This window comes from Scyliorhinus canicula, chromosome 16, assembly GCF_902713615.1.
Source record: "Scyliorhinus canicula chromosome 16, sScyCan1.1, whole genome shotgun sequence".
NCBI classification, from domain to species: Eukaryota; Metazoa; Chordata; class Chondrichthyes; order Carcharhiniformes; family Scyliorhinidae; genus Scyliorhinus; species Scyliorhinus canicula.
In genome coordinates, this window is record NC_052161.1 from 69,397,511 (window position 1) to 69,422,710 (window position 25,200).

At 44.8% G+C, this 25,200-nt stretch overlaps 1 protein-coding gene across 14 annotated transcripts in view; it reads right to left on the minus strand.

Annotated features, from left to right (window-relative positions):
* Positions 1-703: 703 nt before the first annotated feature.
* fam13c (family with sequence similarity 13 member C) overlaps positions 704-25,200 on the minus strand; it is a 170,329-nt gene continuing 145,832 nt past the window's right edge. For 12 of the 14 annotated variants that reach the window (XM_038821992.1, XM_038821986.1, XM_038821987.1 and 9 more), the window contains 7 exons: positions 21,050-21,131; positions 17,833-18,044; positions 17,632-17,715; positions 12,520-12,615; positions 10,100-10,305; positions 6,151-6,252; positions 704-2,088 (listed from right to left, as the gene is read on the minus strand). In XM_038821992.1, coding sequence (XP_038677920.1) covers positions 1,956-2,088; positions 6,151-6,252; positions 10,100-10,305; positions 12,520-12,615; positions 17,632-17,715; positions 17,833-18,044; positions 21,050-21,131 — 915 coding nt within the window. In that variant the 3' untranslated portion in view covers positions 704-1,955. The remainder of the gene's footprint in view (positions 2,089-6,150; positions 6,253-10,099; positions 10,306-12,519; positions 12,616-17,631; positions 17,716-17,832; positions 18,045-21,049; positions 21,132-25,200) is intronic. The other 2 variants (XM_038821988.1, XM_038821996.1) reach the window with 1 other exon arrangement.

A 25,200-nucleotide genomic window follows, 5' to 3' on the forward strand; every position in this document is an offset into this window, starting at 1 on the left:
ATTAACAAAATCTGGACTATAAAGCTGGTTTAAGTGATGGTGACTGTAAAACTATCATCAATTCTAAAGAGAATTGGCATTTGGTTTACTAATCTCTTTTAGGGAAGGAAGGGCCTGAACTTCCTTGGAGTGGAGTTATTTACCCAAATTGATTTCTTGTCTGACCTTCTTACTCAGACCATGCGAGAGCTGGGTAATGCAGCACATCCTTGGAACCTAGCTTCACGTACAGCTCAGTCAAAGGGAAGGAAGCCACAGGCCTTTTTTTTTTACATACCAGCTGCCATAAAGCAGGCAAGTTTAAATATCCAGGACAGGCTAGGGAGAAGATGTGTATCACGTAAGCTTGTAGGCTTATGAGGACGGCTTAGGGAAGTCGAGCCTCATGGGGGCTTTCGGGTCTTGACAGAGGTGGAGTTGTTGAAGGGGTTGAGGGAGATCCATAGGGGATTTAGGGGGGCCTCCTGTAAGGGGGAGGGAGGACTGGAGGGAGACTCCTGGAGGTTTGTGGGTGTGGGGAGCCCTATACTGGGTGGGTGTGGGTCTGTGCGCAACAGTTACCCTTGGTCAGAAGAGGTTTTAATTCTTTTAACTTAGGGCAGCACGATGGCCCAGTGGTTAGCACTGCTGCCTCATGGCGCCGAGGACCTGGGTTCGATCCAGGACCCGGGTCACTGTCTGTGTAGAGTTTGCACATTCTCCCCATGTCTGCGTGGGTCTCGCCCAACAACCCAAAAAGATGTGCAGTGTAGGTGAATTGGCCACGTTAAATTACCCCTTAATTGGAAAAAAAGAATTGGGTACTCTAATTTAAAAAAATATTCTTATAACTTTTGCTGGGTAACTGTTGAAAACAACTTGAATATAGAAATACTTAAAGCGAAGTGGTCAAATTCATCAATTATACCAAACGGGTGAGGAGCAGCCGAAGATCAATTAAAAAATAAGACAGCGATAAAGGAACTTTAGGTTCTTTTTAGATCATAAACTTAGATGGCTCAAACGACTTCCTTCATCTACCTTGTGATATAACATATTTTCAATAAATAATGGATTGCTGAAAGGATTGATAAAATTAGTTTAAGTCAAACCTTAATGACACATAGACCTCTAAGATGCTTCAGGGACATTATGCATGCAAAATATGCCTATTTCAGAATGATACACCTTACGAATGTTCTAGATTACAAAACATCACAAACATTTTTCAGTAAATAATTACCAAAAATATAAATTACAACATTTCTAGTGAACAATATAAAGATATACCAGTCTCTAAGTTGGATATGAAATGGTTAAAGAACTGCAATCTGATCCTGTTTTAAATGGCCACAAAGAACATTGGAATTGGAGTCCAAACAACTATAAATTCACCTTGAATTTCCTTTCTTCTCCCTTCAATACTCAAACAAGAATTGGCAATCTTTGTATTTAAACAGTAGTTGACTACTTAATATGATAAAAACTGAAGAAACCATCAAAACACATGAGCAAAAAAAAAGGCAGGCAGATTTTTTTTTTTGGTTGCACACGACACTTTTTTTCAGTTCACAATGACATAAATAAAGTGCTTATGGTGTCTCATATGGAGACCATCAAATAAATGTCTCCCTCCTAAACATCTGCCTTGCCGAGAAATAATTCCAACTATTCGGAGTTTCTCATTGTCCAGAATAGGGTCTATTTCATAAAATTCTCAAAGCTACCTACTCAAAAATATCGTCAGTGCATCTTGTAACGTTTGCTGTCATTAGCAACAGTGACTGATTAGTTGCTCAGCAACCCGTGTTTTCATTTTTGCTGTCACTGCTGGAATTTGTAGACTTCAGTGATTAATTAAAGTGCAGCCAAGTGTTTCTATGGCACAAATGCGTGGATGAAGAATCCAGAGCTTTCGGAACGAGTGAATCCCAATTAAGTACAAGAAAATTGTCTTCCGTGTAAGGGTTTTGTCTTTAAGAACTCAAAACTGTTTTTGAGTCATCGTGCTTAGCGATGAGTACCTCCAACAATCGAAGTTTGGCTTTTATATGCTTGTACTCGCTGTACTCTTCAGCCATTGGTATGCGATCTTCTTTCTGTACATTCCTATAAGAAAAGCCTGTGTGATTATTTTTCATTTCCAGGGAAAGCAACATGGCTAAATAAAACTCTGTGCCACAGAGTGTGTTGGAGGTTATTGGTCTGCAACAATGAGCTTGTGGTCACAGCTCTACTGGCAATAGGATAAGACAAGAGCAAGTTCACCTCCACAGAGAGCTAAGAGGAACTGATCCAGTTGGCTTGGATTGCAGGGTAGAAGGATGAACAATTACAAAATTGTTGATTCTCATCATCCCATAGACAAGTTTACTCATCTCGCCAGTGGACCAGGGGCAGGCTGTTTGACATGCTGAGCATGTTGTGCCAGTTTGTTAGCTCCAGCTTTTCGATCTGTTATCTCACACCCTTTCCCTGCTATCCCCCTCAATACATTTATTTACAAAATGCCTGTCTCCCTTTCAAGTCTCTCAGTTTGATCTAATGGCCTTGAGCAGAACTTTCCACTTACCCATAAACTTTTGCTGAAGAATTTTTCTGAGATTTGCTTTCAACTTGATTTCTGAAATTATCCCCATTTGTTCCATATTCATCTCCAGCAAGCAGTTGTTCCCTAGCTAGGTTGATATTGATCAGGTGTGTGGGGCGGCACGGTAGCACAATGTTTAGTACTGCTGCCTCTCAGCGGCAGGGATCAAGGTTCAATTCCGGCCTTGGGTGACTGTGTGGAGTTTGCACTTTCTCCCCGTGTCTGCGTGGGTTTCCTCCGGGTGCTCCAATTTCCTCCCACAGCCCAAAGATGTGGAGGTTAGGTAGATTGGCCATGGTAAAATTACCAGGGATGTATAGGTTATGTGGGGTTACGGGGTATGATTGGGGAGTGGGTAGGGTGCTCTTTCAGAGGGTCACTGCAGACTATGTGGGTCGAATGGCCTCCTGCACCGTGGAGATTCTATGATTCAATTATTTGAATCATCTCATGACTAAATTCTTATACCTCAGTGCATTTTTTCAGTGAATCACCCCTAGGATCTTCTCCAAAGACTCCTTCATAAAATGGGTTCCTCAACACAACTGGCCAGAATTGTTCTCCTGGCACAGCTAAGGTTTGCCAAAATAGCACGAGGAGCTATCTGCTTTGAATTGACTCAGATAATCTGAAGTGGTTATCACCAGCCAATAATGTAGCTTAGCCTAGCTGTCATAATAAGGCGAATGTGGAAATTTGTGATTTGACCAGCAGGTGCAAACTAAAGGTATACTGTAACTGTGATTGAATATAATTAATATTAAACCAGTGGAATAGTAAGTGGTAAATTTAGAAGAAAAATACCAATTTAAGTGGAAATACAAAAAAATCTTTTAACTACTGAGCAGGATAGTGCATGCATTTCATTTCATGCGCAGAGTGGTGCAACTGTACACTGAATAGTGCAATGGGTGCATGCATGCTGAGAGGTGCTGTGTGTGCATGCATGTTGTGTGTCTGTTGAGAGGTGCTGTGTGCATGCATGTGTCTGCTGAGGGTTGCTGTGTATGCATGTGTGTGTGTCTGCTGAAAGGTAGTGGATGTGTGTCTGTGCTGAGAGGTGCTGTGTATTTGTGTCTGCTGAAAGATGCTGTGTGTGCGTGTTTGCTGAAAGGTGCTGTGTGTGCGTGTCTGCTGAGAGGTGCTGCGTGTGCATGTCTGCTGAGAGGTGCTGTGTATGTGTCTGCTGAAAGATGCTGTGTGTGCGTGTTTGCTGAAAGGTGCTGTGTGTGCGTGTCTGCTGAGAGGTGCTGCGTGTGCATGTCTGCTGAGAGGTGCTGTGTATGTGTCTGCTGAAAGATGCTGTGTGTGCGTGTCTGCTGAAAGGTGCTGTGTGTGCGTGTCTGCTGAGAGGTGCTTTGTGTGTGTGTGCTGAGAGGTACTGTGTATGTGTGTCTGTGCTGAGAGGTGCTGTGTGTGCATGTCTGTGCTGAGAGGTGCTGTGTATGTGCGTGTGTGCTGAGAGGTACTGTGCGTGCATGTCTGTGCTGAGAGGTACTGTGCGTGCATGTCTGTGCTGAGAGGTACTGTGCGTGCATGTCTGCTGAGAGGTGCTGTGTGTGCATGTCTGCTGAGAGGTGCTGTGTGTGCATGTCTGCTGAGAGGTGCTGTGTGTGCATGTCTGCTGAGAGGTGCTGTGTGTGCATGTCTGTGCTGAGGTGCTGTGTGTGCGAGTCTGTGCTGAGAGGTGCTGTTTGTTCATGTATGTGTGTCTGTGCTGAGAGATGCTGTGTGCATGTGTGTCTGTGTTGTATGTACGTGTATCTGCTGAGGGGTGCGCTGTGTGTGTGAATGATTTTTTAAATTCATTTACGGGATGTGGGCATTGCTAGTTTGACCAGCATTTATTACGCATTCCTAGGTGCCCTTCAGAAGGTGGTGGTGAGTTGCCTTTCCGAACCGCTGCAGTCCTTGAGGTGTGGGTACACCCACTGTGCTGATGGAATTCCAGGATGTTGCCCCAGTGGCAGTGAAGGAATAGCGATATACTCCCAAGACTGAGTGTCTTGGAGGGGAACCTCCTGGTGGTGGGGTTCCCAGGTATCTGCTGCTCTTGTTCTTCTAGATGGTAGTGGTTGTGGGTTTAGAAGGTGCTGTCTGTAGAAACATGGTGAGTTACTGCAGTGCATCTTGTAGATGGTAAACACGGCTGCCACTGTTTGTCGGTGGTGGAGGGTTTGAATGTGTGTAGAAGGGGGCTCAATCAAGCAGGCTGCTTTGTCCCAGATCGTGTCGAGCTTCTGAGTGTTGTTGGAGCTGCACTCATCCAGCCAAGTGGAGAGTATTCCATTACACTCCTGAGTTGTGCCTTGTAGATGGTGGACAGGCTTTGGCGGGGAGTCAGGAGGTGAGTTACTCGCCATAGGATTCCCAGCCTTTGACCTGCCCTGGTAGCCACAGCATTAATGTGGCTAGTCCAGTTTAGTTTCTGATAAACGGTAACCCCAAAGATGTTGATTGTGGGGGATTCAGCAATGGTAATCCCATTGAATGTTAAGGGTGGTGGTTAGATCCCCTCTTGTAGGAGATCGTCATTGCCTGGCACTTGTACTGCGAAAATGTTACTTGCCACTTGTCATCCCAAGCCTGGATATTGTCCATTTTGACATGCTTCATTATCTGAGGATTCGCGAATGGTGCTGAGCACTGCAGTCATCCACAAACATCCCCATTTCTGACCTTATGGAAGGGAGGTCATTGATGAAGCAGCTGAAGATGGTTGGACCTATGTGTGTACTGAGTCCTGCTGTATGTGTGTCTGCTGAAAGGTGCTGTGTGCGCGTGTATGTGTCTGCTGAGAGGTGCTATGTATGCATGTCTCTGCTAAGAGGGGCTGTGTTTGCGTGTGTCTGTGCTTAAAGGTGTGTGTGTGTATGTGTGTCTGCTAAGAGGTGCTGTGTGTGCGTCTGTGTGTCTGTGATAAAAGGTGCTGTGTGTACTTGTATGTTGTCTGCTGAAAGGTGCTGCATGTGTATGTGTTTATGTGCTGAGAGGTGCTGTGTGTATGTGTCTGTGCTGAGAGGTGCTGTGTGTATGTGTCTGTGCTGAGAAACACTGTGTGTGTCTGTGCTGAGAGGTGTATGTGTGTCTACTGAAAGGTGGTGCGTGTGCTGAGAAGTGCTGTGTGCAACTGTGGGTCTGTTGAGAGGTGCTGAGTGCGTGTATGTGTGTCTGTTGAGACATGCTGTGTGTGCATGTATGTATGTGCTGAGAGGCACTGTGTGCATGCATGTATGTGCATGCACTGAGAGGTGCTGTGTGTATGTGTTGAGTGGTACATTGTGTGTGTACACATGCCTGCGCATACAGCAGCTGGACAATGGAGATGTGGCAAACACAAAACAAATATTTTAAGTGATATTTTAGCAGCTAACACAGTCTTTGGTTTGCGGTATTTAAAAAGTTATTGGGATGAAAGATTGCAATGAAGCACTAATCGTCAGCTTTTGTTTCATTTTCTAATTATTTTCAAATAAAATTGTCAAAAGTCTTTCATTCCTATATTTCATTTTGAACAAAGTCCCATTTTGCTGGTAACTTGGTAATGTATTAATTGACAGCTGATAATTGCTCCTACTTACCTTCCTGTCTGTTTGAAAAATTGCTCTTCAAACTCCCGGAGAGCTTTGCGAAGTTTCTTCTTTTCTGCTCGAGTTTCACGAAGATGTTCCAGCAGTTCGGGCCTGTACAATAACAAATGCATTATATGTGACACTGACAGATTGTGTGAATATGAATTTTTGCCACACCATAATTAGAGGGGAAAAAAGGCAGTCTCAAATTAAAGAAATTCTTACATTTAGAAAGTGTCTTCCACAACCTCCGAGCATCACAGTTAGCAAAAAAAAAATTTGGACAGTCAAAAATTAAAAGCATTAATTTATCCTCTGCCATCTCCCATTGGCCAGGGCACCAGAGAGAACTCGCCTGATCTTCTTTCAGTAGCTTCAAATCATTAAAAGGCCACAGTTCAGACATACCTGCAATCCCCTGGTAGTGCACTGACGTGTGAGATGAAATCTGGGGCGGGATGCTCCATTTTGCCGGCGCCTGGGGGTTTCCCAACGGCATTGGGCTGCCCCACAATGGGAGACCTCATTGACCGGCCGGCGTGACGGAGAATCCCGCTGGCATGGTGAAGCAGAAATGTGGTGGGGCAGAGCATCTTACCCCTGGTTTCTGCGTGGGTGGAATTTGAATACACAATCATGCAACTCAGAGATTGCGAACACTGATCCCCGGTTGGCACTAATACTTGGTGTGAAGAAAATGTTCTTCTTTTAATATTTTTGGAGTATATTGTGTTAGTCCACTAAGCAGGCGTGTGTGTGTGTGCTGGAAGGTTTACAACGTCAGAGGGTCTAAGTGTGAAAGACAGGCATTTGAAGTGAATGGGCCGAGTTAGATGTACCCCAGGTAAATAAGAAATGGGTCAACATTTGTATTCTTTGATAAAGAAGGTTTGCTGTGTTCAGTTGTTACATTTTGAAGCGACGTAAACAGCAGTTTAAAACTGGAAAAGGTTGGCGATAAATGAGGCAAAATTATTAAGTTTTATTTTACCTGAAAGTGGTACCCGTAAGGAAAACATTGGCGGGGGGGGGGGGGGGGCACAGTGCTTAGCACTACTGCCTCACAGTGCCAGAGACCCAGATTCAATTCCGGCTTTGGGTCACTGTATGCGTTGAGTTTGTACATTCTCTCCCTGTCTGTGTGGGTTTCCTCCGGGTGCTCTGGTTTCCTCCCAGCCCATAGTTGTGCAGGTTAGGCCCATAGATGTGCAGGTTAGGTGGGTTAGCCATGCAAAATTCTCCCTTAGATTTCAGGGATGGTTGGTTTAAGTGGGGTTACGGGGCTACAGGGATAGGGTGGGGGTCCTGGTTGGGGTGCTTTTTTGGAGGTCGGTGCAGGCTCGATGGTCCGAATGGCGTCATTCTGCTCTGTAGGGATTCTATGGTAAAAATCCCACCCACCTTTCAAACATTGAATTCTAGATCTTTATAAACTGCATTAAAAAAAAATACCATATCCAAGTCAATGACAGATGCCCGTGTATCCTACTCCAAGAGCGCAAGTTAGTGTGAGTGAAATTACCCAACTTTCTAGGTACTGCTTTATTTTATTGAACAAAACATCTGTGGATGCTGGAGACACGAACGTAAAAGTAAATTACTGCGGATGATGGACTTTGGCAAAGAGTCATCCAGACTCAAAAGGTTAGCTCCCTTCTCTCTCTCTCCACAGATGCGGTCAGACCTGCTGAGATTGTCCAGTATTTTCTGTTTTTTGTAATGCTGCTGGCCTGTCCATTTGGCCTCATTGTTTCCCTATGGATAAGCTTATTTAGGGTCAGCAGGCTACCTTTTCTGGTTTTGCACTTATGCTTCCTCTAAGCTTGGGACACCGTCACATCCAAGTTCCCCTCCCAAGTTATATACCATTCTGACTTGGATATAGCACTGTCCCTTCCTTGTCGCTGAATGAAAATTCTGGAAGTGACTACCTAACAGTACGGGCGCAGTTTAAACAGAAGGCGCCATCACCAATTTCTCAAGCCAACTATGCCAGCAATGCCTCACCCTCAGAATTAACCTTTTAAAAAGCCACTTGTTGCAAAAATCAATTAGCTTCTAATTTTCCCTTGGGGATAAAAGCATGGGAGGAAAATTGCAAGCGCGGAGCATTGTTCAGAGGCACTACAGTCAGATAACATGGACTGCAACACCTCATTTCTCTGAGTTGAGTGGCTTGTTCTGCCAGGGGCGCTGGATGGGGGAAGCCCGCAAAGTGTTACCTGCTGTTGTCAGGCATTTCACATATGGGGAACTCTTGCATCCTTTCCTACCTGTGTGTGACCATTTTGGTACTTTGTAATGTAGTATGGTTAATTATTCATGACAGTAAACCAATTAAAAATTCATTGGCGAGTAGAGTTTAAATAGACAGTGGTATCTAATGTCAAGTTATTGATTTTGGTTGAGTACTGAGGTAGCTGATTATTCACTGAACAAATGATATTTAATAGCACTGATAGTCTGTTTCAGCAGCAGTTCACATATGCCAGTCTTGGCCCCAAAAATCCAGAAGGTTTTGTGACATCGATAGCCAATATAAAAGCAATATACTGTGGATGCTGAAAATCTGGAATAAAAGCAGAAATTGCTGGAAACGCACAGTGGGTCTCAGCATCTGTGGATTGAGAAGCAGAGTTAACTTTTCGAATCTGCATAACTCTTCTTCGGAGTTTAAGGGAGGGAGAAATATGATGGATTTTACACTTAAAAAGGAGAGTGGAGCAGGTGGAACAAAACCAAGGTCAGGCCTAGGCGGGAGTTCCAGAGAGATTTGGCAAAGATCACGTGAAACACAAGACAAAGGGAGCGTTAATGGTAGTGTTAAAGATTAATGAAGGTTCTAATAGTGGCATAAAGTTAAGATAGCAGAATGTGTTAATATCAGAACATAGGTCAATGCTCTGCGAAAGCGAAACTTAAGAACAAGTGACAGGTGATGCTTGTCATTTGGAGGAAAAAAATTGGATCAGAAAAAAGGGGTCAAGATCAAGGTGAGAATTCATGGTCTGAAGTTGCTCATGCTGGAGATGGCAGAATGGTGGAGGCTGATATTTTGAATGCGGAGGCTGGTGGGGTAAAAAATGAGGTCAAAGGGACCCTGTCACGGTGCTGGGAGGGAGGGGAAGGAGTGAGGGCAGAGGTACAAGAGATGGGTCAATCACAGTGGGTGTGAACCCTCGGCTCAGGAAAATGGAAGACATATTCTTAGTATACATACCTTACTCATAGTTTTGTTGGATTAATTACCTCTTACTCATTCTGAAACATAGTCACTGATCAAATTTACAGACTAAAATGAGAAATATTTCATATCTACTAGATATATAATTAGTATGGTAATACCCAACATAGCAATATATAGAAATGCACACATTCTCCAGTCTAGAATGCCTGGGACCAAATCATTTCAGAATTTTATGAATGCGTTAGAATACCGAACCACAAATTTGGAAAACCACCATGGATACAAATATTCACCTGAAGCACAAAACAGTGATAAACTATCATAAAACAGCAATAGGTTTTGTGTTACTTATCCAAGTACTGTATCTTCCATGTTGTTACTCTTGAAGTACTATATTAAAATGATGTCATGGGTTGCCTGGGTCTACGCAAAGATTCCCAAATAAATAAATGGTGTTACCAAATAATACATTTCCAGACTGGAAAGGTTACAGCATATGTATAGAAACTAGAACTCTTGTATCTGGGCATACTTCCTGTAGTTACACTCACTTCCCACATCAAAGACACAAATATATAAATCACACACTAAGCCACAATTAGATAAACTCTACAGCATCCCGTGGATCACATACTCACCTGCAGAGGTACAAATTCCAAGTACTGTTCACAGAAAACCACTAATCAATAAAACTCAACCTTGTTTCAATTTAATCTGACCTAGAGTTAAAATAAGAAAGACGAAAGAAAAAACAATATTGCCAATTCTTACATGGCGGCTTCATGCAGATTCGAAAGTGAAGCAGACGGTTGCTTGGAGTCTTTCTTTTCATCCGGAGGAGAAAGAAATCCACGTTCATGATCTTCATCTGGATGATCAACATTATCTACAAACTCTTGGAAAGGGAAGTCAGCTGTTGGTCTGGAAGATATTTCACAGCTCTTCAGAATGGTTTCTTCATCAGAACCCTCTTCTTCCTAAAGAAGCCAAAATGTCAACTTTGCAACCCTTCCCAACCATACATATGACTAAATTTATAACGGCATCAACTTCAGGAGAAATCTTTTTTGCACTAACATGGCTTTCTGCCCCACTTGTTTACTGATAAAAGTGGTTCTACTTTCAAAAGCACCTGCTTGGGTTAGACTCTGACCCTTCAATTTATTTCAAATCTAGTCCAGATGGTATGGGAGTCTCCCTTGGGCAGAAGGATCCCAAATGAGTTCAGGGACCATCAGTTTCAAGTGGGCATGGAGGTGCAACCTGGTGCAATATTGTTCCACCTGCAGAATATCGGCCGTCCCTGCCCTTACCTCAGCCCATTGCCTGCTGAAGCCCTCATTTATGTCTTTGTTACCACCAGGCTTGACTACTCCTATGCTTTTCTCCTTGGCCTCCCACTCTTCACTCTCTGTAAACCTGAGCTCATACAAAACTCTGCTGCCTGGGTCTTAAACTCTTTGACCAAACATTTAGCCCCCTGTTCTTGACCTTCGACTCGGAATGAACTGTGAAAAACCTCGGGTCACTTTACTGTGTTAAAGGCGCTATATAAACGTAAATGATGGGTGTTGACAGGGTGGATCTGGAAAGGATATTTCCTCTTGTGGGAGAATCCTGAACCGGGGGTCATTGTTTAAAAATAAGGGGTCACCCATTTCAAATGGAGATTGGACAAAATTCTTTCTCTCAGAGGATCGTGAATCTTTGGGACTCGTCCTGAAATGGTGGTGGAAGCAGACTTCTTGAATATTTTTAAGGGAAGTGGATAGGTTCTTGGTAAACAAGGGGGCGGTGACAATAATAATAATCTTTATTGTCACAAGTAGGCTTACATTAACACTGCAGTGAAGTTACTGTGAAAAGCCCCTAGTCGCCACATTCCGGCGCCTGTTCGGGTACACTGAGAGAGAACTCAGAACACTCAATTCACCTAACAAGCACGTCTTCCGGGACTTGTGGGAGAAAATCAGAGCAAACCCACGCAGACGCAGGGAGAATGTGCAGACACCACATAGACAGTGACCCAAGCCGGGAATCGAACCTGGGGCCCTGGATCTGTGAAACAACAGTGGTAACCACTGTGCTACCGTGCATCATAGATAGGCCGGAAGCTGATTTGAGGTTACTATCGCATCCATCAGCCATGATCTTATGAAATAGTGGAGCAGGATCGAGGGGTTGAATGGCCTACTCCTGCTCCTTACTCGTATGTTTGTAAATTATTAGGGCTTCATAGTTAGGACATTGCACGTGAGTAAGAACCATTGCTTGTGGCAGAATAAATGCCATTTGTCTGGGGAAATTGGATATTTGTCACCCTCATGAAAACAAATAAAGCAATTCACATTGGCCAGATTCTCCATTTCAGAGACTAAGTGATGATGCTGGGCCTGAATCGCGTGAGTTCTACGGCCCCAAAAGTGGCACCCATCCTGGCGCAATTCAGGACATCCTAATGGATTAGCACAGGTGCCAGGTGGGTGCAACCCCAACGAATGCTGGTGTATGATTCACGGGGTCCAGATTGGCACTCGAGAGCCTGACAAGCAGGAGCTCCATGTAGGCACTCCCCTCACCGCGCACACTCAGCCCAGCCAAGAAATTACACTGGTTGTGCTGGAGCATGCCCATCCTGTTGATGGGTTGGCTGGGGTCGGAGGGTTCCTAGGGGGTGGCCTGGGGTGACATCCAAATAGCCTGTGGCACTAAGTTCACAGTGGGCAGTCAGCGGCGTGCGCAGCTGCATGGCTGCCTTGCAGGCTGCAGCTATGGTGGTACATGCCCATCATCGCTACACCCCCAGCCCTGGCAAAAGCCCCCCGGCCAGCGGCACTACTGTCAGCACACTATAGCGATGTTGGACACTTTTAATACCCCCACTCTCTCCCTCAGCAGCCATGGTGCCTGTATCCCAGTTTTAAATAATACAAGTGAACCTCGCCGTCGGTTATTCCTTCTGCCGGAGTATTACGGGAGACCTGGAAATTGTCAGGTCAGGCCCGTTAATCATATGCCAACGGCGTTTACTGTACAATTTGCACGCGCGATGTCATGCAGCGTGGAACGCATTCATGCTGCTGTCGAGGCACCGGCCTCGATTTTTGGCTGGCGCGCGATTCTCCGCCCGATCGCGTTCCCCGATTTCAGTGTCGCTGGACGGAGAATCCTGTCCGTTGTGTTGTACTTACAATAGTGGGGATTGCTGCTGCTGGAGACAGAAGCTGCCTGATACTCCGATATCTGTCATAGAGAGGCTTCATTAGCAGTCTTTCCTGTTTGTTCACCTATCCAAATAGACAGTGATCATCAGTCGGACATTTACTGAGATTATTATGCTACATCTGAAATATTTTCAGACTTTAGGTAAAGGGAGATCACAATTAGAATATTTACCAGGAATGAGAGAGACATACCTTCAAAAGAGGAATTTTCACAACTAGAAATGCGTGGACTTGTAAACAGTATCTGATACGATACAGAGCAACATTAACCCAAAACAAAACCAAAATCGAGGTGGGCGAGGGGCTGATCGAGGTGGGTGAGGGGCTGCACCAGGTGGGTGAAGGTCGATCAAGGTGGGTGAGGGCCGTGCGAGGGGCGAATCGAGGTGGGCAAGGGGCCGATCAAGGAAGGAGAGGCCGATCGAGGTGGGGGAGTGGCTACTCGAGGTGGGTGAGCGGCTGCATCAGCTGGGTGAGGGGCCATTCGAGGTGGGCGAGGGTCCGTACGAGGGGCTGATCAAGGTGGGCAAGGGGCCGATGGAAGTGGGAGAGAGGCCGATCGAGGTGGGGGAGGTGCTGCTCGAGGTGGGAGGGGCTGATCAAGGTGGGGGCAGGGGCTGACTGAGGTGGGAGAGGCTGATCGAGGTGGGAGAGACTGATCGAGGTGGGAGGGGCTGATCGAGGTGGGAGGGGCTGGTCAAGGTGGGGAGGGGGGCTAATTGCGGTGGGAGCAGGGGATGATCGAGGCGGGGGAGGAGCTGTTCAAAGTGAGTGGCACTGATTGAGGTGAAAAAGGGCTGATTATGATTAAGGTGGTGGTGGGACCCTGGTTGAGATGGGTGGGTGGAGCTGATCAGGTTGGGAGAGCCTGATGTAGGTGGGGGGCTTTGATGGATGTCAAATGGTCATCTATCGGGGAAAGTGGTTGAGGGAAGAGGGGTATGAGTACTGGGAGTTCTCCCTTTAATCTTAATACATTTTTTCCTAAACCTTTGAAATAGATTAGGAATAGCAATAAGAGTACACAGAACTATGAAAATAAACGCATGCCAGGGCAACAACTAAAACATAATTAACTGCAATAATATACTAAAATACCATATAAATGAAATAGCTTTTTAAAAATAAAATCCATCTACCAAACAGTGTGCATGGATACAGAGTTATCTTCAGAAAATTGTTCTAACTTTATCATGTAAAGAATCCGAAGAAAAAGTAATCATTGCATCTCCAAGCTCATTCCTTCTACACATCAGATACGATTAAATCTCATCATGATTGCTCACCCATGCACTTAATCTCCAACAAGAAATAGTTCCTGTGATCCTCAAAGTAATCAAAAAAAGATGTCCAGAATAATCACCATTTTTCACAATTAGCCCTAGCTGCAGATACCAGCACAAGAGCTCTGTACTCTGTAGAATATTTCTCAGGTTGAGTTCAAATGCAAGGCCAAACCATCTAATGATACTGTTCTGACTGACGGTACTTGTTAGCTACAAAAGCTTGGATTTGAGACAAAATCTAACACTAACTCTAAGGAGGGAGGCTCTGGCCTACACTGGACTGTTGTTCAGCAGCCTGAAGAGGGAGTCAGTGTCACAGCAATAATATCCCTCTGCCACAGGGACACCTTGTTCATAGAATTTTACAGAAGAGCTGTTCATCCTGTTACTCCTGCAGCAGCTCTTTGAGAGAGCTGTGCAATTTAGTCCTACACTCCAGCTTTTCTCTCCATAGCCCTGCAAGTTCAGCCTCTGCTAGTATGTTCAATTGTGATTTAAAAATTCCTGCGACATCTTGAAAGGCAAAGTGTGAGGAAGCGTTGGGAGAGAGCATGGAGGAGGGGTTGTGGTGTGAGGTGCTCCTGAGGGTAAATGCCTCAACATTTTGTGCGAGGTTGGGGCTGATACTGCTGAAGGTGATGTATAGGGTACATGTAGAACATAGAACATACAGTGCAGAAGGAGGCCATTCGGGCCATCGAGTCTGCACCAATCCACTTAAGCCCTCACTTCCACCCTGTCCCTGTAACCCAATAAACCCTCCTAATCTTTTTGGTCACTAAGGGCAATTTAGCATGGCCAATTCACCTAACCTGCACATCTTTAGACTGTGGCAGGAAACCGGAGCATCCGGAGGAAACCCACACACACACAGGGAAAACGTGCAGACTCCGCACAGACAGTGACCCAGCAGGGAATCGAACCTGGGACCCTGGCACTGTGAAGCCACAGTATTATCCACTTGTGCTACCGTGCCCCAGAAAGGCGAGGATGAGCCGACTCTTTGAGGGGGTAGAGGATGTTTATGAATGTTGTGGGGGGGGGGCCCCCGCGAACCACATTCATATGTTTTGATCCTGTCCAAAGCTGGACGGGTATTGGAGGGAGGTATTCAGAGTCATTTTGAGGGTGGTACATGTGAGGCTTGAGCCGGGTCCTCTGGAGGCCATATTCGGGGTAGCAGGCCGACCAGGGTTGGAAACGGGTGCGGAGGCAGATGGACTGTGTATGTTGTTGGTGACTATGTATGGGTGGATGGTGGATTCCTGAATCCTTTTCTTTGATGTTTGTAGTTAAAATCTTCAGGGTTGTGTGGTGGGAGGGAGGAATTGTTGGCCAGGGGGTTGACATTGTATTTGTTACCGTTAATTGTTTGATGGTGTGTGTAAATTGGAAGAAAATGTGAAAAAGGAAGAGAATAAAACTATTTATTAAAAATAATTCCTGCGGTATCTGATTCCACTATCCTTTCAAGTAGTGCAGCCTAGATTTTAACAATCTACCGAAAACATTTCTCCCCTTGGTTTCTTTTCCCTTATTGTTTTTGCACCATCTCACCTTCAGTACCATTCAGAAGAGGTTTCAAGAATGGTTCCAGGGATGAGAAACTTCAGTTCTGAGGAGCGATTGGAGAGGTTGGGACTGTTCACCTTGGGGAGCAGAAGGCTAAGAGGAGATTTGATAGAGATGTTAAAAATCACCAAATCATTTGGTGAGAAACCAATTACGACCCATTCATATTGGATTGAACATAATGTAAGCGTGAATGTGCAGACACCACAGGGATTGCAGCAGTTCATGAAGGCAGCTCACCACCACCCTCTTAAGGGCAATTAGGGATGGGCAATGAATACTGGCCTGGACAGTGATGTCCACACCCTTTGAATGAATAAAAAACAAACATCCAGTGACATGGAAGATTTCTCAAAGTGCCCATCCATGGACAGAGTAGATAGGGAGAAATTGTTCCCACTCTCAGAAGGACCAAGAGCGAGAAGGCACAGATTTAAAGTGATTTTCAAAAGATGTAAATGTGATGTGAGAAGGAACTTTCACATCAATGGTTCAGGTAGGGAATGCATTGCCTGGAAGTGTGGTGGAGGCAGGCTCAATCAGAGCATTCAAGAGGGCATTAGATGATTATCTAAATAGAAACAATATGCAAGCGTACAGGGTAAAGGCAGGGGATTAGCACTAAATCATAATGCTCATTTGGAGAGCTGATGCGGACACGATGGGCCAAGTGGCCTCCTTTGGCGCCATAACGATTATGTGACTTTGTGTGACTCAGTAATAGATGATATCACACATTCTATATTGTTCCTCCTAAAGTGCATCACTTCATACTCATCTGCATTGAATTGCATCTACCATGTGTCTATCTAATTTACCAGTCTGTCCTTCTGAAGTCTGTTACCATTATGCTCACTATTTATCGCATTGCCAAATTACATGCGGATGAGTTATATGAAGAGTTACTCTAAAAGCAGCACTGGATCTGTCCGCAATTTGTCAAAGCAGAGGGAATATAGTGGTCTATCTTGGGCAATTCTTTCCAACATGCTGAAGGCAGATGTCTATTGTTCAGAGAAGGAGCTCAGGGGACTTGACAACAGCAGTAGCTGCTAGTCACCTGCTTAAACTTCATACCCAACTAAATCAATTGGTCGACGACAAATTAGTGATTATTCTCGTGACAGACACACGGAATCAAACAGAGACTCTGTGGTCAGGCTGGCTCTGAGATAAGATACCATTCTCTACACGTGTGATTGGAACAGAGTCAATCCACGACTCTCTTGGTAATCCAGACGGGACAGGCCCACCATCCTCCGTGACTTTATTGACAATTAACAGACCCCCTCATGATTTTGCACATCTCTATTAAATCTCCTCTTAGCCTTCTTCTCGCCAACGAGAACAGACCCAATTTCTCTAATCAATCCTCGTAATGGGTGTAGGTTAATTTGTTCTTAATCTAGGACAAAAGTTCGGCACGACATTATGGGCCGAAGGGCCTGTTCTGTGCTGTATTTTTCTATGTTCTATAACTGGAGTTTCTCATCCCTGGAACCATTCATGGAAACCTCTTCCGAATGGCACTGAAGGTGAGGTGGTGCAAAAACAATAAGGGAAAAGAGTGGTGGAACATCAGATTCCACAGGTTCATTAAAAAGATCTGGAAGGACAAATCAATTATTGGACCCTGGAATCCTCACCCAGTTCCAGATACTGTAGAAAAATATCCCAATGGACCATGAATCATTCAACATTTAATCCTCTAAATCATGCCCAGTATGGATTATTCTGTCTAAGAGGTCTACCAGCCTGTGAGTTCCTTGTGACAAACCAATGACGACCCATTCATATTGGATTGACTATATTACAAGCGTGAATGTGCAGACACCACAGGGACTGCAGCATTTCACAAAGGCAGCTCACCACCACCCTCTTAAGGGCAATTATGGATGGGCAAAGAATGCTGGCCTGGACAGTGATGCCCACATCCTTTGAATGAATAAAAAAGAAACATCTAGTGACATGTTAGACTGCTCAATGTGCCCACCCATGAAGATGCTGTTAGCCAAGATCAAAAATAACCAAAATGCAATGTACAAAGTAGGTCACAATGACAAATAAACAGAAATACAATAGTTACTGTGCAATGGTTAGAATCTTATCTCTGGGTTCCGATTGCAAGCTGCTTTCGAAAATCTGGAGCCCATTGATGAGATGACCATTAATGTATCATTAATCCTTATCTAATTCACAACCTAGTTAACTGAATACATACCGGTCGTCCATAAATGCTTTCAAAATGCAATAGGCAATTTTGCATGTTGACCTTATCTAACCTCAGTTGCTTTTGTGTCATTTCCTGTGCAAAATATTGTTGAATTGTTTTGGTCAGACCATTTAAATAACCGTACATTTGTTCAAATCATTTCATTTCAAATTCCTCAATAATTGAAAGTTTACTATTGCAGTGAGGTACCTTAACATCTTCCGGCAGGCCAAGTATTTCCTGCTTTTCTTTCAGCTTTTTCATCACAATTTGGACGGTTTCCTCAACGCTCGGTTTCTGCTGAGAATCCACTGATGCATTGTGCTTGTTCTCTTTGTCCTGTCTGGAGTTTATGGGCAGCAGGTTGTTTCGATGTCTGTGCCGCCTGTTATTCTCTTCCTCAGAGATCTTCAGTTTGAGTTCTGAGAGACCAATCGCGAAAATAACAGTAACAAACAATGCTCATGTTGCATTTATATAGTAATATCAAAGCAAAATACCACGGAGACCTGAAATTTAAAAGAACAGGGCCGCGATTCTCCGCAACCACGATGGGTGGGAGAATAGCGGGAGGTCCGCTCCCGCACCTCCCGCTATTCTCCCACCCCTCCCCCCAAAATGGAGTGTCCGGTTTTCCGACACGCCGCTCGGAGAAACGCGGGCCGCCGTGAAAAACGGCGGCCCGCGTTTCTCCGACCCGGATGGGCCGAGCGGTCTGCCGTTCCCGACCTGTTCACGACGGCGGCAACCACACCTGGTCGCTGCCGTCGTGAACATGGCGTGCCAGGTAAGTGTGGGGCCTAGGGGGGGCGGATCGGCGTCTCAAGGGGACGCACTCTTTCCCCTCCGCCGCCCCGCAAGATCAAGCCGCCACGACTTGCGGGGCGGCTGAGGGGAAAGACGGCAACCGTGCATGCGCGGGTTTGAGCTATCCAACCCGCACATGCGCGGCTGACATCATTAGGCTCCGCTGCGGCGTCATTCTTGGCGCGCCGGGCCTTGAAGCCAGGGACAAGGCCCGGCTGCCGTGTTTCCCGGTATGGCCCACCTATTCCCCCGGGTAGGGGAGAATAGGGGGCCGGGAAAGGCTTCCGACGCCGTCGTGTACCTCTCCAGGTTTCACGACGGCGTCGGGCCTTGCGGAGAATTCCGCCCCAGAAATTACTGGTCTGGCAGCATCTGTGGAGAGAGAGAGAAAAAAGAACAAAGTTAACATTTCGGTCCCAATGTGACACTTCTTCAGAACCTTCTTTGGAAACGTTGGGGAAGAATCATATTGGACTCGAAACATTAACTTTTTGTCTCTCCATTGATGCGGCCATGCTGAGGTTTACCAGCATTTTCTGTTTTAATGCTGCAGCATGTTAAAATAGTCCAAGGCACTTCACAGTGTGGTGTTCTTTGTGTTGCTTGTTTAGGATGGTTGGCGTAGTGTTCACAAAGACCACAGAATAGCTTTTACTGATGCAACAATTTTATTTACACCACTAAAACTGGGATTTGACACTTAGTCCTTAAGAATACAGAACTGATCAATTACATCTAACTACACTCATTGACTGCTAATCTTACTACTCACATAAACTATAATCTAAACTTTACTCACACTATCTGCTCTTATGACCTTCACTAGTTATCGCCTGCATTCACCCCTCCACTAAGGGATCATTGCCTTATATAGTTGTATCTGTAGCTCCCTCTAGTGGCTACACTCAACACTACATTAACACTTATAATGCTGCCAGTTATGATAATACCACACACAGGAACGTTATCAGACAAATATTTTTGTTAAACTCATTTCACTTTTGCAGATCTTTAGCACAAAGAATGTATCGTGTTTTACAAGGTAAATATTCCCAAACACCAATGAGAATATCACTTCTTCACAATGAGATGAGTAACCAATAGATCTTTTTTTTTTAAAAATTAGAGTACACAGTTCTTTTTTTTCCCCAATTAAGAGCAATTTAGAGTGGCCAATCCACCTAGCCTGCACATCTTTGGATTGTGGAGGTGAAACCCACACAGTAACAGGGAGATTGTACAAACTCCACACGTGATTGCGACTTATAGCTATACTTTTAGGCGTTAACTATCTGGGAGCTAATTGGTGTTAGTTGCTCATTTTCCACGTCGCCGAGTATGTCTTGAAGATCCCGCGGTTCTATTTGCAGACCAGCTGGGAATTCTCCCCCAGTCCTATCTGACAGTCCTCATTGGGCGGGATTTCCAGCCTATCCGCCACTGGGGTCTTCCGGCCTTGCTGAAGGCGACGCCACCCCCATGGTGGGTTCCCCTGCAACGGGATTGATGAGCCACACAAAACGCTGTAGACATTAATGAGACCGGAAGATTCATCTGCCTGCCAATGGCGAGCTACCTTCGGCGTAGTAAAACACACTGTGTGTGTGTGTGTGGGGGGGGGGGGGAGGTTGTCGAATCCCACCCATTGTATTGTCAAACTTTTCAATTGTGGGGGAGATGTGATAAAACAGTTTTAAAGTGCAAATCTTTGCTTTTTGCTCTCCACTCCCCCCTTTCCTGGTAAATGTTATATTTCTTTACTGTTGTTAGGATCATGTTACATAGAAACATACATAGGAAATAGAAGCAGGAGGAGGGCATTCAGCCCTTCAAGCCTGCTCTGCCATTCATTATGATCATGGTTGATCATCAAGTTCCATACCCTGATCCCGTCTTGCCTCCATATCCCTTGATCCCTTTAGCCCAAGGACTATATCTAATTACCTTCTTGAAATTATACAATGTTTCCACCTCAACTACTTTCTGGTGGTAGCAAATTCCACAGATTCACCACTCTCTGGGTGAAGGAATTTCTCTTCACCTCGGTCCGAAAACCCCTAATTCTGGTTGCCCCCACCATCGGGAACATTCTTTCTGAATCTACCCTATCTAATCCTGTTAGAAGCCTATTGTGGAGTGGGACTAATCAATTGGATGGCTCTTTCAAATGAGCTAGCACAGTTAATGATTGGAAGAACAACTTCCCTCTGAGCTGCAGGATCCCATGAAGTGATAAGGATCATCTTAGAGTTTAGACCAGCTCTGAGCGTCCCAGTTAAATTTGCTGCTTTGGAATGATTTTTTAGACATTGCATCTGTAACAAGCTCTTATGCTGAAGATGGCGTGCTGTGTACTGTGTACTGAAGCTTTTTGAAAAAAAAGTAAAAGATTCAGGTAATCCAGTGCACTATGGATGACTTTTTAAAATCGCTGCAATGAACAGATTGCTCTGACAGCTCACTACAGTACTCGGATCTCTTGCTAGAAACTGCAGCTGGTGATATCCGAGCTGCTGCATGAAACGTCACTTTTCATGCTGGTTGCACAGTTGCTACCACTTTGCCGTTGAGAGTAACGGCTCCAGTTACATCACAAATTGCATACAACGACATTCTGTACCTTTTAACTGCTTACGGGCCCTTGTCAGATCATTCATCCACCTCATGACTTCTGGATCGGCAACCTTATCACTGTGGGAGGGCTAAAACCACAACAGATTGAAAATTATCTTTCCTTATCATTGCCGTGTTTTCTTTTCAAACGCAATTATACACACTGCATAAATTTATTTTTAACATTAGAGAAAAACATCGGCATTGCCTGAAGAGCTGGTGAAGCGGATGCCTGAAAAGGAGAGATAAAGGAATGCGGGACTAATTGGATCGCCCTTTCAAAGAGCCAGCATTAGCTGGATGGGCGGAACGACCTTCCCTTTGTGCTGTCTGATTCCCTGCCGTCAAAAATATGAGTAGTCGGCACAATGATGCAACACTGTGCAATTTTATTTCTTAAAAAAATTATATTTTCTTTTACAAAATATGGAGAACACTCAAAATGCAGAGTTTTTTCTATATTGCAAATGGAAAAAAACAAGATTTTCATCTGAGCACAAAATACTGGATTTACCGGCAGAATCTCTCTTATTTCTGGCTTAGAGAAATTGGTGCTACATTTCATTCATCTTTAATGCCATTTCTTCCATTATTTTCTCCAAGTAGGTGCCCCTAGCTGACAGTCACTGATTTGGTGGGCACACTTCATTTACCAGTATTGCTCCGAACACTAGGAATCCTCATTCAAACATCGTTGATATTTTAGGGAACTGTTTCCATAATTACATTGCCTGCTATCACGATCCCAGACCAGTGGCTAGGAAACCCCAATATTTGAGTTTATTTGTAAGACTGTGCGGAAAGAATGATTCACTCCAGGAGTGATTGCATGAATAAATAGGGCCTGGTTATTTTTAAAACAAAATTTTATTATGAATACAAGATTAAACTTTTTTAACTTCACATCCGAAAAGAACAGCTTACAATTTACACCTTATACACTACTCAATTTCCCATTAAACAAGGAAAGCAACATACAGCTCTCAATCTGTCTCACTGTGGGAGAATTGTGGACTCAACGTCAGGCAGATCAGAATTCAACTCCTCTCTCCAAAACGTTGTCCAAAAAAACAGCTCTCTAAAGCTTTTCAGAATGTCTGTCTGCATTCTTTGGCTCCACCCAGCAATGACCTCATCAACCCAAACTGAAATACAAATTATCTCTGCAGGCTGCAAAGCACATTAACTCTCCAGGGACATTCCCAGTCAAACCACAATCCATTAGCCCAGACTGAAAAACACATTCCTTTCTCAATTTCGCCTTCTAGCTGCTAAAACACCCAGGCCCTGCTAAAACAGAATTATTTTTTAAAAACATGACCACTGCAGTCAAACACACTCTAAGCCCTGGCTTTTAACCCTTGAATTGTTCAATATTTAGAATCCAATATTGCTAAAGTCTTCCATTGCCCGATATTGGGTGCTGGAGCAAGCCAACAAAATCATCAGAATACACGACTATGACCGTGTACTGATAGGCCGTAACAGTCCCAACATGATCAAGTTCAATTCTCACATATACCTGCGTGTGTAAGAAAGTGGCTAAGAAACAGAAACAAAGAAAGGACAGTGGTGAATGCCTGCTTTTCAGACTGCAGAGTTGAATAAAGTAATGTGCACCGTACAACCCCCCCCCCCCCCCCCCCCCCAACCAACAACACTCCCCAGGGGCAGAATTAACTCCACTTGATCTAAATTAGTGGTGTGGATTTGGGTATGCAGAACACAACTTCTAATTGCACCTGAAACCAAGCTCGGGAATGTAGCTAACAGTGAGAATGACAGTAGTCGGCTTCAGAAGGACATAAAAAGAATGGTAGTTGAGATTTAATAAAATTCTGAAGTAATTTATTTTGGGAGGAAGAATGTGAAACAAAACAGATGGGATTCTCCGGTCCCCCAGCCGCGGGTTTCTAACCCGTGCGCCATTTATTGGTGACGGGATTCTATCTTCCCACTGCTTGTCAATGGGCCCATTGAGGCCACCCTACCCTGACAGGAAATCCACACCTTAAAGGGTGTGTCGGAACTGAGAAGCCTGGGTATGTACGCACACAAGTCTTTGATGGTGGATGGACGAGCTGAGAAGGCACAAAGTACAAGAAAAGGAACAAGGAAGTTATGCTAAATCTGTATTCAACACTTGTTTAGCCACCACCAGCTGGAAATATTGGGCTGGATTTTCACAGAAGGAGACTCCACAGACCTTTAAGACTGGTGAAACAGTGCCCCATTCAGGTGTTCTCCTCCATTCCTGTTGGTGTGGGAGAAGAGTGTGGGCAACAAGTTTGTGCCTGCGTTCCTGATATGGGCGCTCTATTGCAGGGGCTGGCATCTCCTAACCCCCCTCCTCCAATGTTTAGTGGAGGCAGTCAGCTTCTCGAGGTCCCGTGAACCATTTTCTAGATGCAGAACGTTTTGAATGATAACTTTGAAAAGTCTGACCCATATCGCCTCATGCCATCCCATACCCTCGCCCACTCGCAATGGTCGCTCATACGCTCCAGGACAAAGTACATTATTTTCATGCCCTTTACACAGACCCAAGGGACCACAATGGCATGTGTGGAGGACCTTAAAAATCAGCCACTCATAATTTTTGTTTAAAATTACTATTACTCCATCTATATATGTGTCAATCAGCCACACACATTTAAAGTATCAAGAGGAAAAACTGTAAGCACTTAACATCCCTTTATCTTGTTTAAATAAACATTGAACCATTGACAAAATAGAGCAAAGCAAAAAAAAAGCTCAATCTGTCAGACCAACAATGCATTTCCTTTTCTGCATCTGTTTCACCAACTAATCGGAGTCTGGACTCTCGGTCAAACCTCATTATGTATCATCTATGAAAAAAATACATACATAAATGGACAAAGGAAGATTGTTTTCATGTAGAAACATCTTTTCAACAGCAGTGGTACTTTAGATATCACCTTGTTGGGACTGCACATCTTCGGAGATTAAAAATCACAGATTACTATTCACTTATGTAATCAGTAAATTGAACATTGTAATGAACATGAAGACATAGGATCCCTACAGTGCAGGAGGTGGCCATTTGCCCATAGAGTCTGTACTGACCCTCTGACAGAGCATCCCACCTCGGCCCATGCCCCTACCCTATCCCCGTAACCCCACCTAAACCTTTGGACACTAAGGTCCAATTTTAGCATGGCCAATCCACCTAACTTGCACATCGTTGGACTGTGGGAGGAAACCAGAGCACCCGGAGGAAACCCACGCAGACACGAGAGGAAGTAAAAACTCCACACAGTCACCCAAGGCTAAAATTGAACCTGGGTCCCTGGTGCCGTAAGGTAGCAGTGCTAATCACTGCCACCGTGCCACCCCTTACTATTAATATTATTATTTATCTTTCAGACACTGATTGGCCTTGTAGACATTTTGTCTGTATTAAAGAAAAAAGTATTTCCCACTTACAAAGCAGATGGTGGGAGTAAAAGGGTCAAGGAAATCAATCAAACACCTTTAAACATTACAAGAAAGAAAACCGTTATTAAAATAAGTAGGGTGGGCGTCCGGTGGTGGCCATGAAGGAGTAGGTCACACATTTGGTGGCTCCTGCTCAGGTCGGACTTTTGGACCCTTTCCCCGATTTTTTCTTGGATTTTACTTGGAAAATTGATAGTGGACAGGACCATAAGGAGGAGTCCCACACCAGTGCATGGATAGGCGGACCAGGAGTGCTTGCAAAGGAAGAAATAGGCGAACAGAGAAGGCCTGGGTTGAAGCTGCAGCGGGAAAAATCATGGCGGACGACCAGAGTCCTGGCTCGACACCCCAGCGGTCGACGGAGCAGTTGATGAAGTTTATCCAAGAGGGCTTCACCAAGCAGAAACAGGAATGCTTGGATCCGATTCGGGAGTCGATTGCTCGGCTGGGACAGAGATTAGATGCTCAAGATCGGGCGATCCAGAAAGTGGAGAAGGCACTGACCGAGCAGGAGGAACACGAAACAGCAATGGAGTTGGAGGTGGGGATGCTGAGAGACCAGCAGAAAAGGTGCCAGGAGAAGGTGGAGGATCTGGAGAATAGGTCCCGCCGGCAGAACCTGAGGATCATTGGTCTCCCGGAGGGGTCCGAAGGTGCGGATGCAGAGGCATATATAGCGGGCATGCCCGAGAAGCTAAT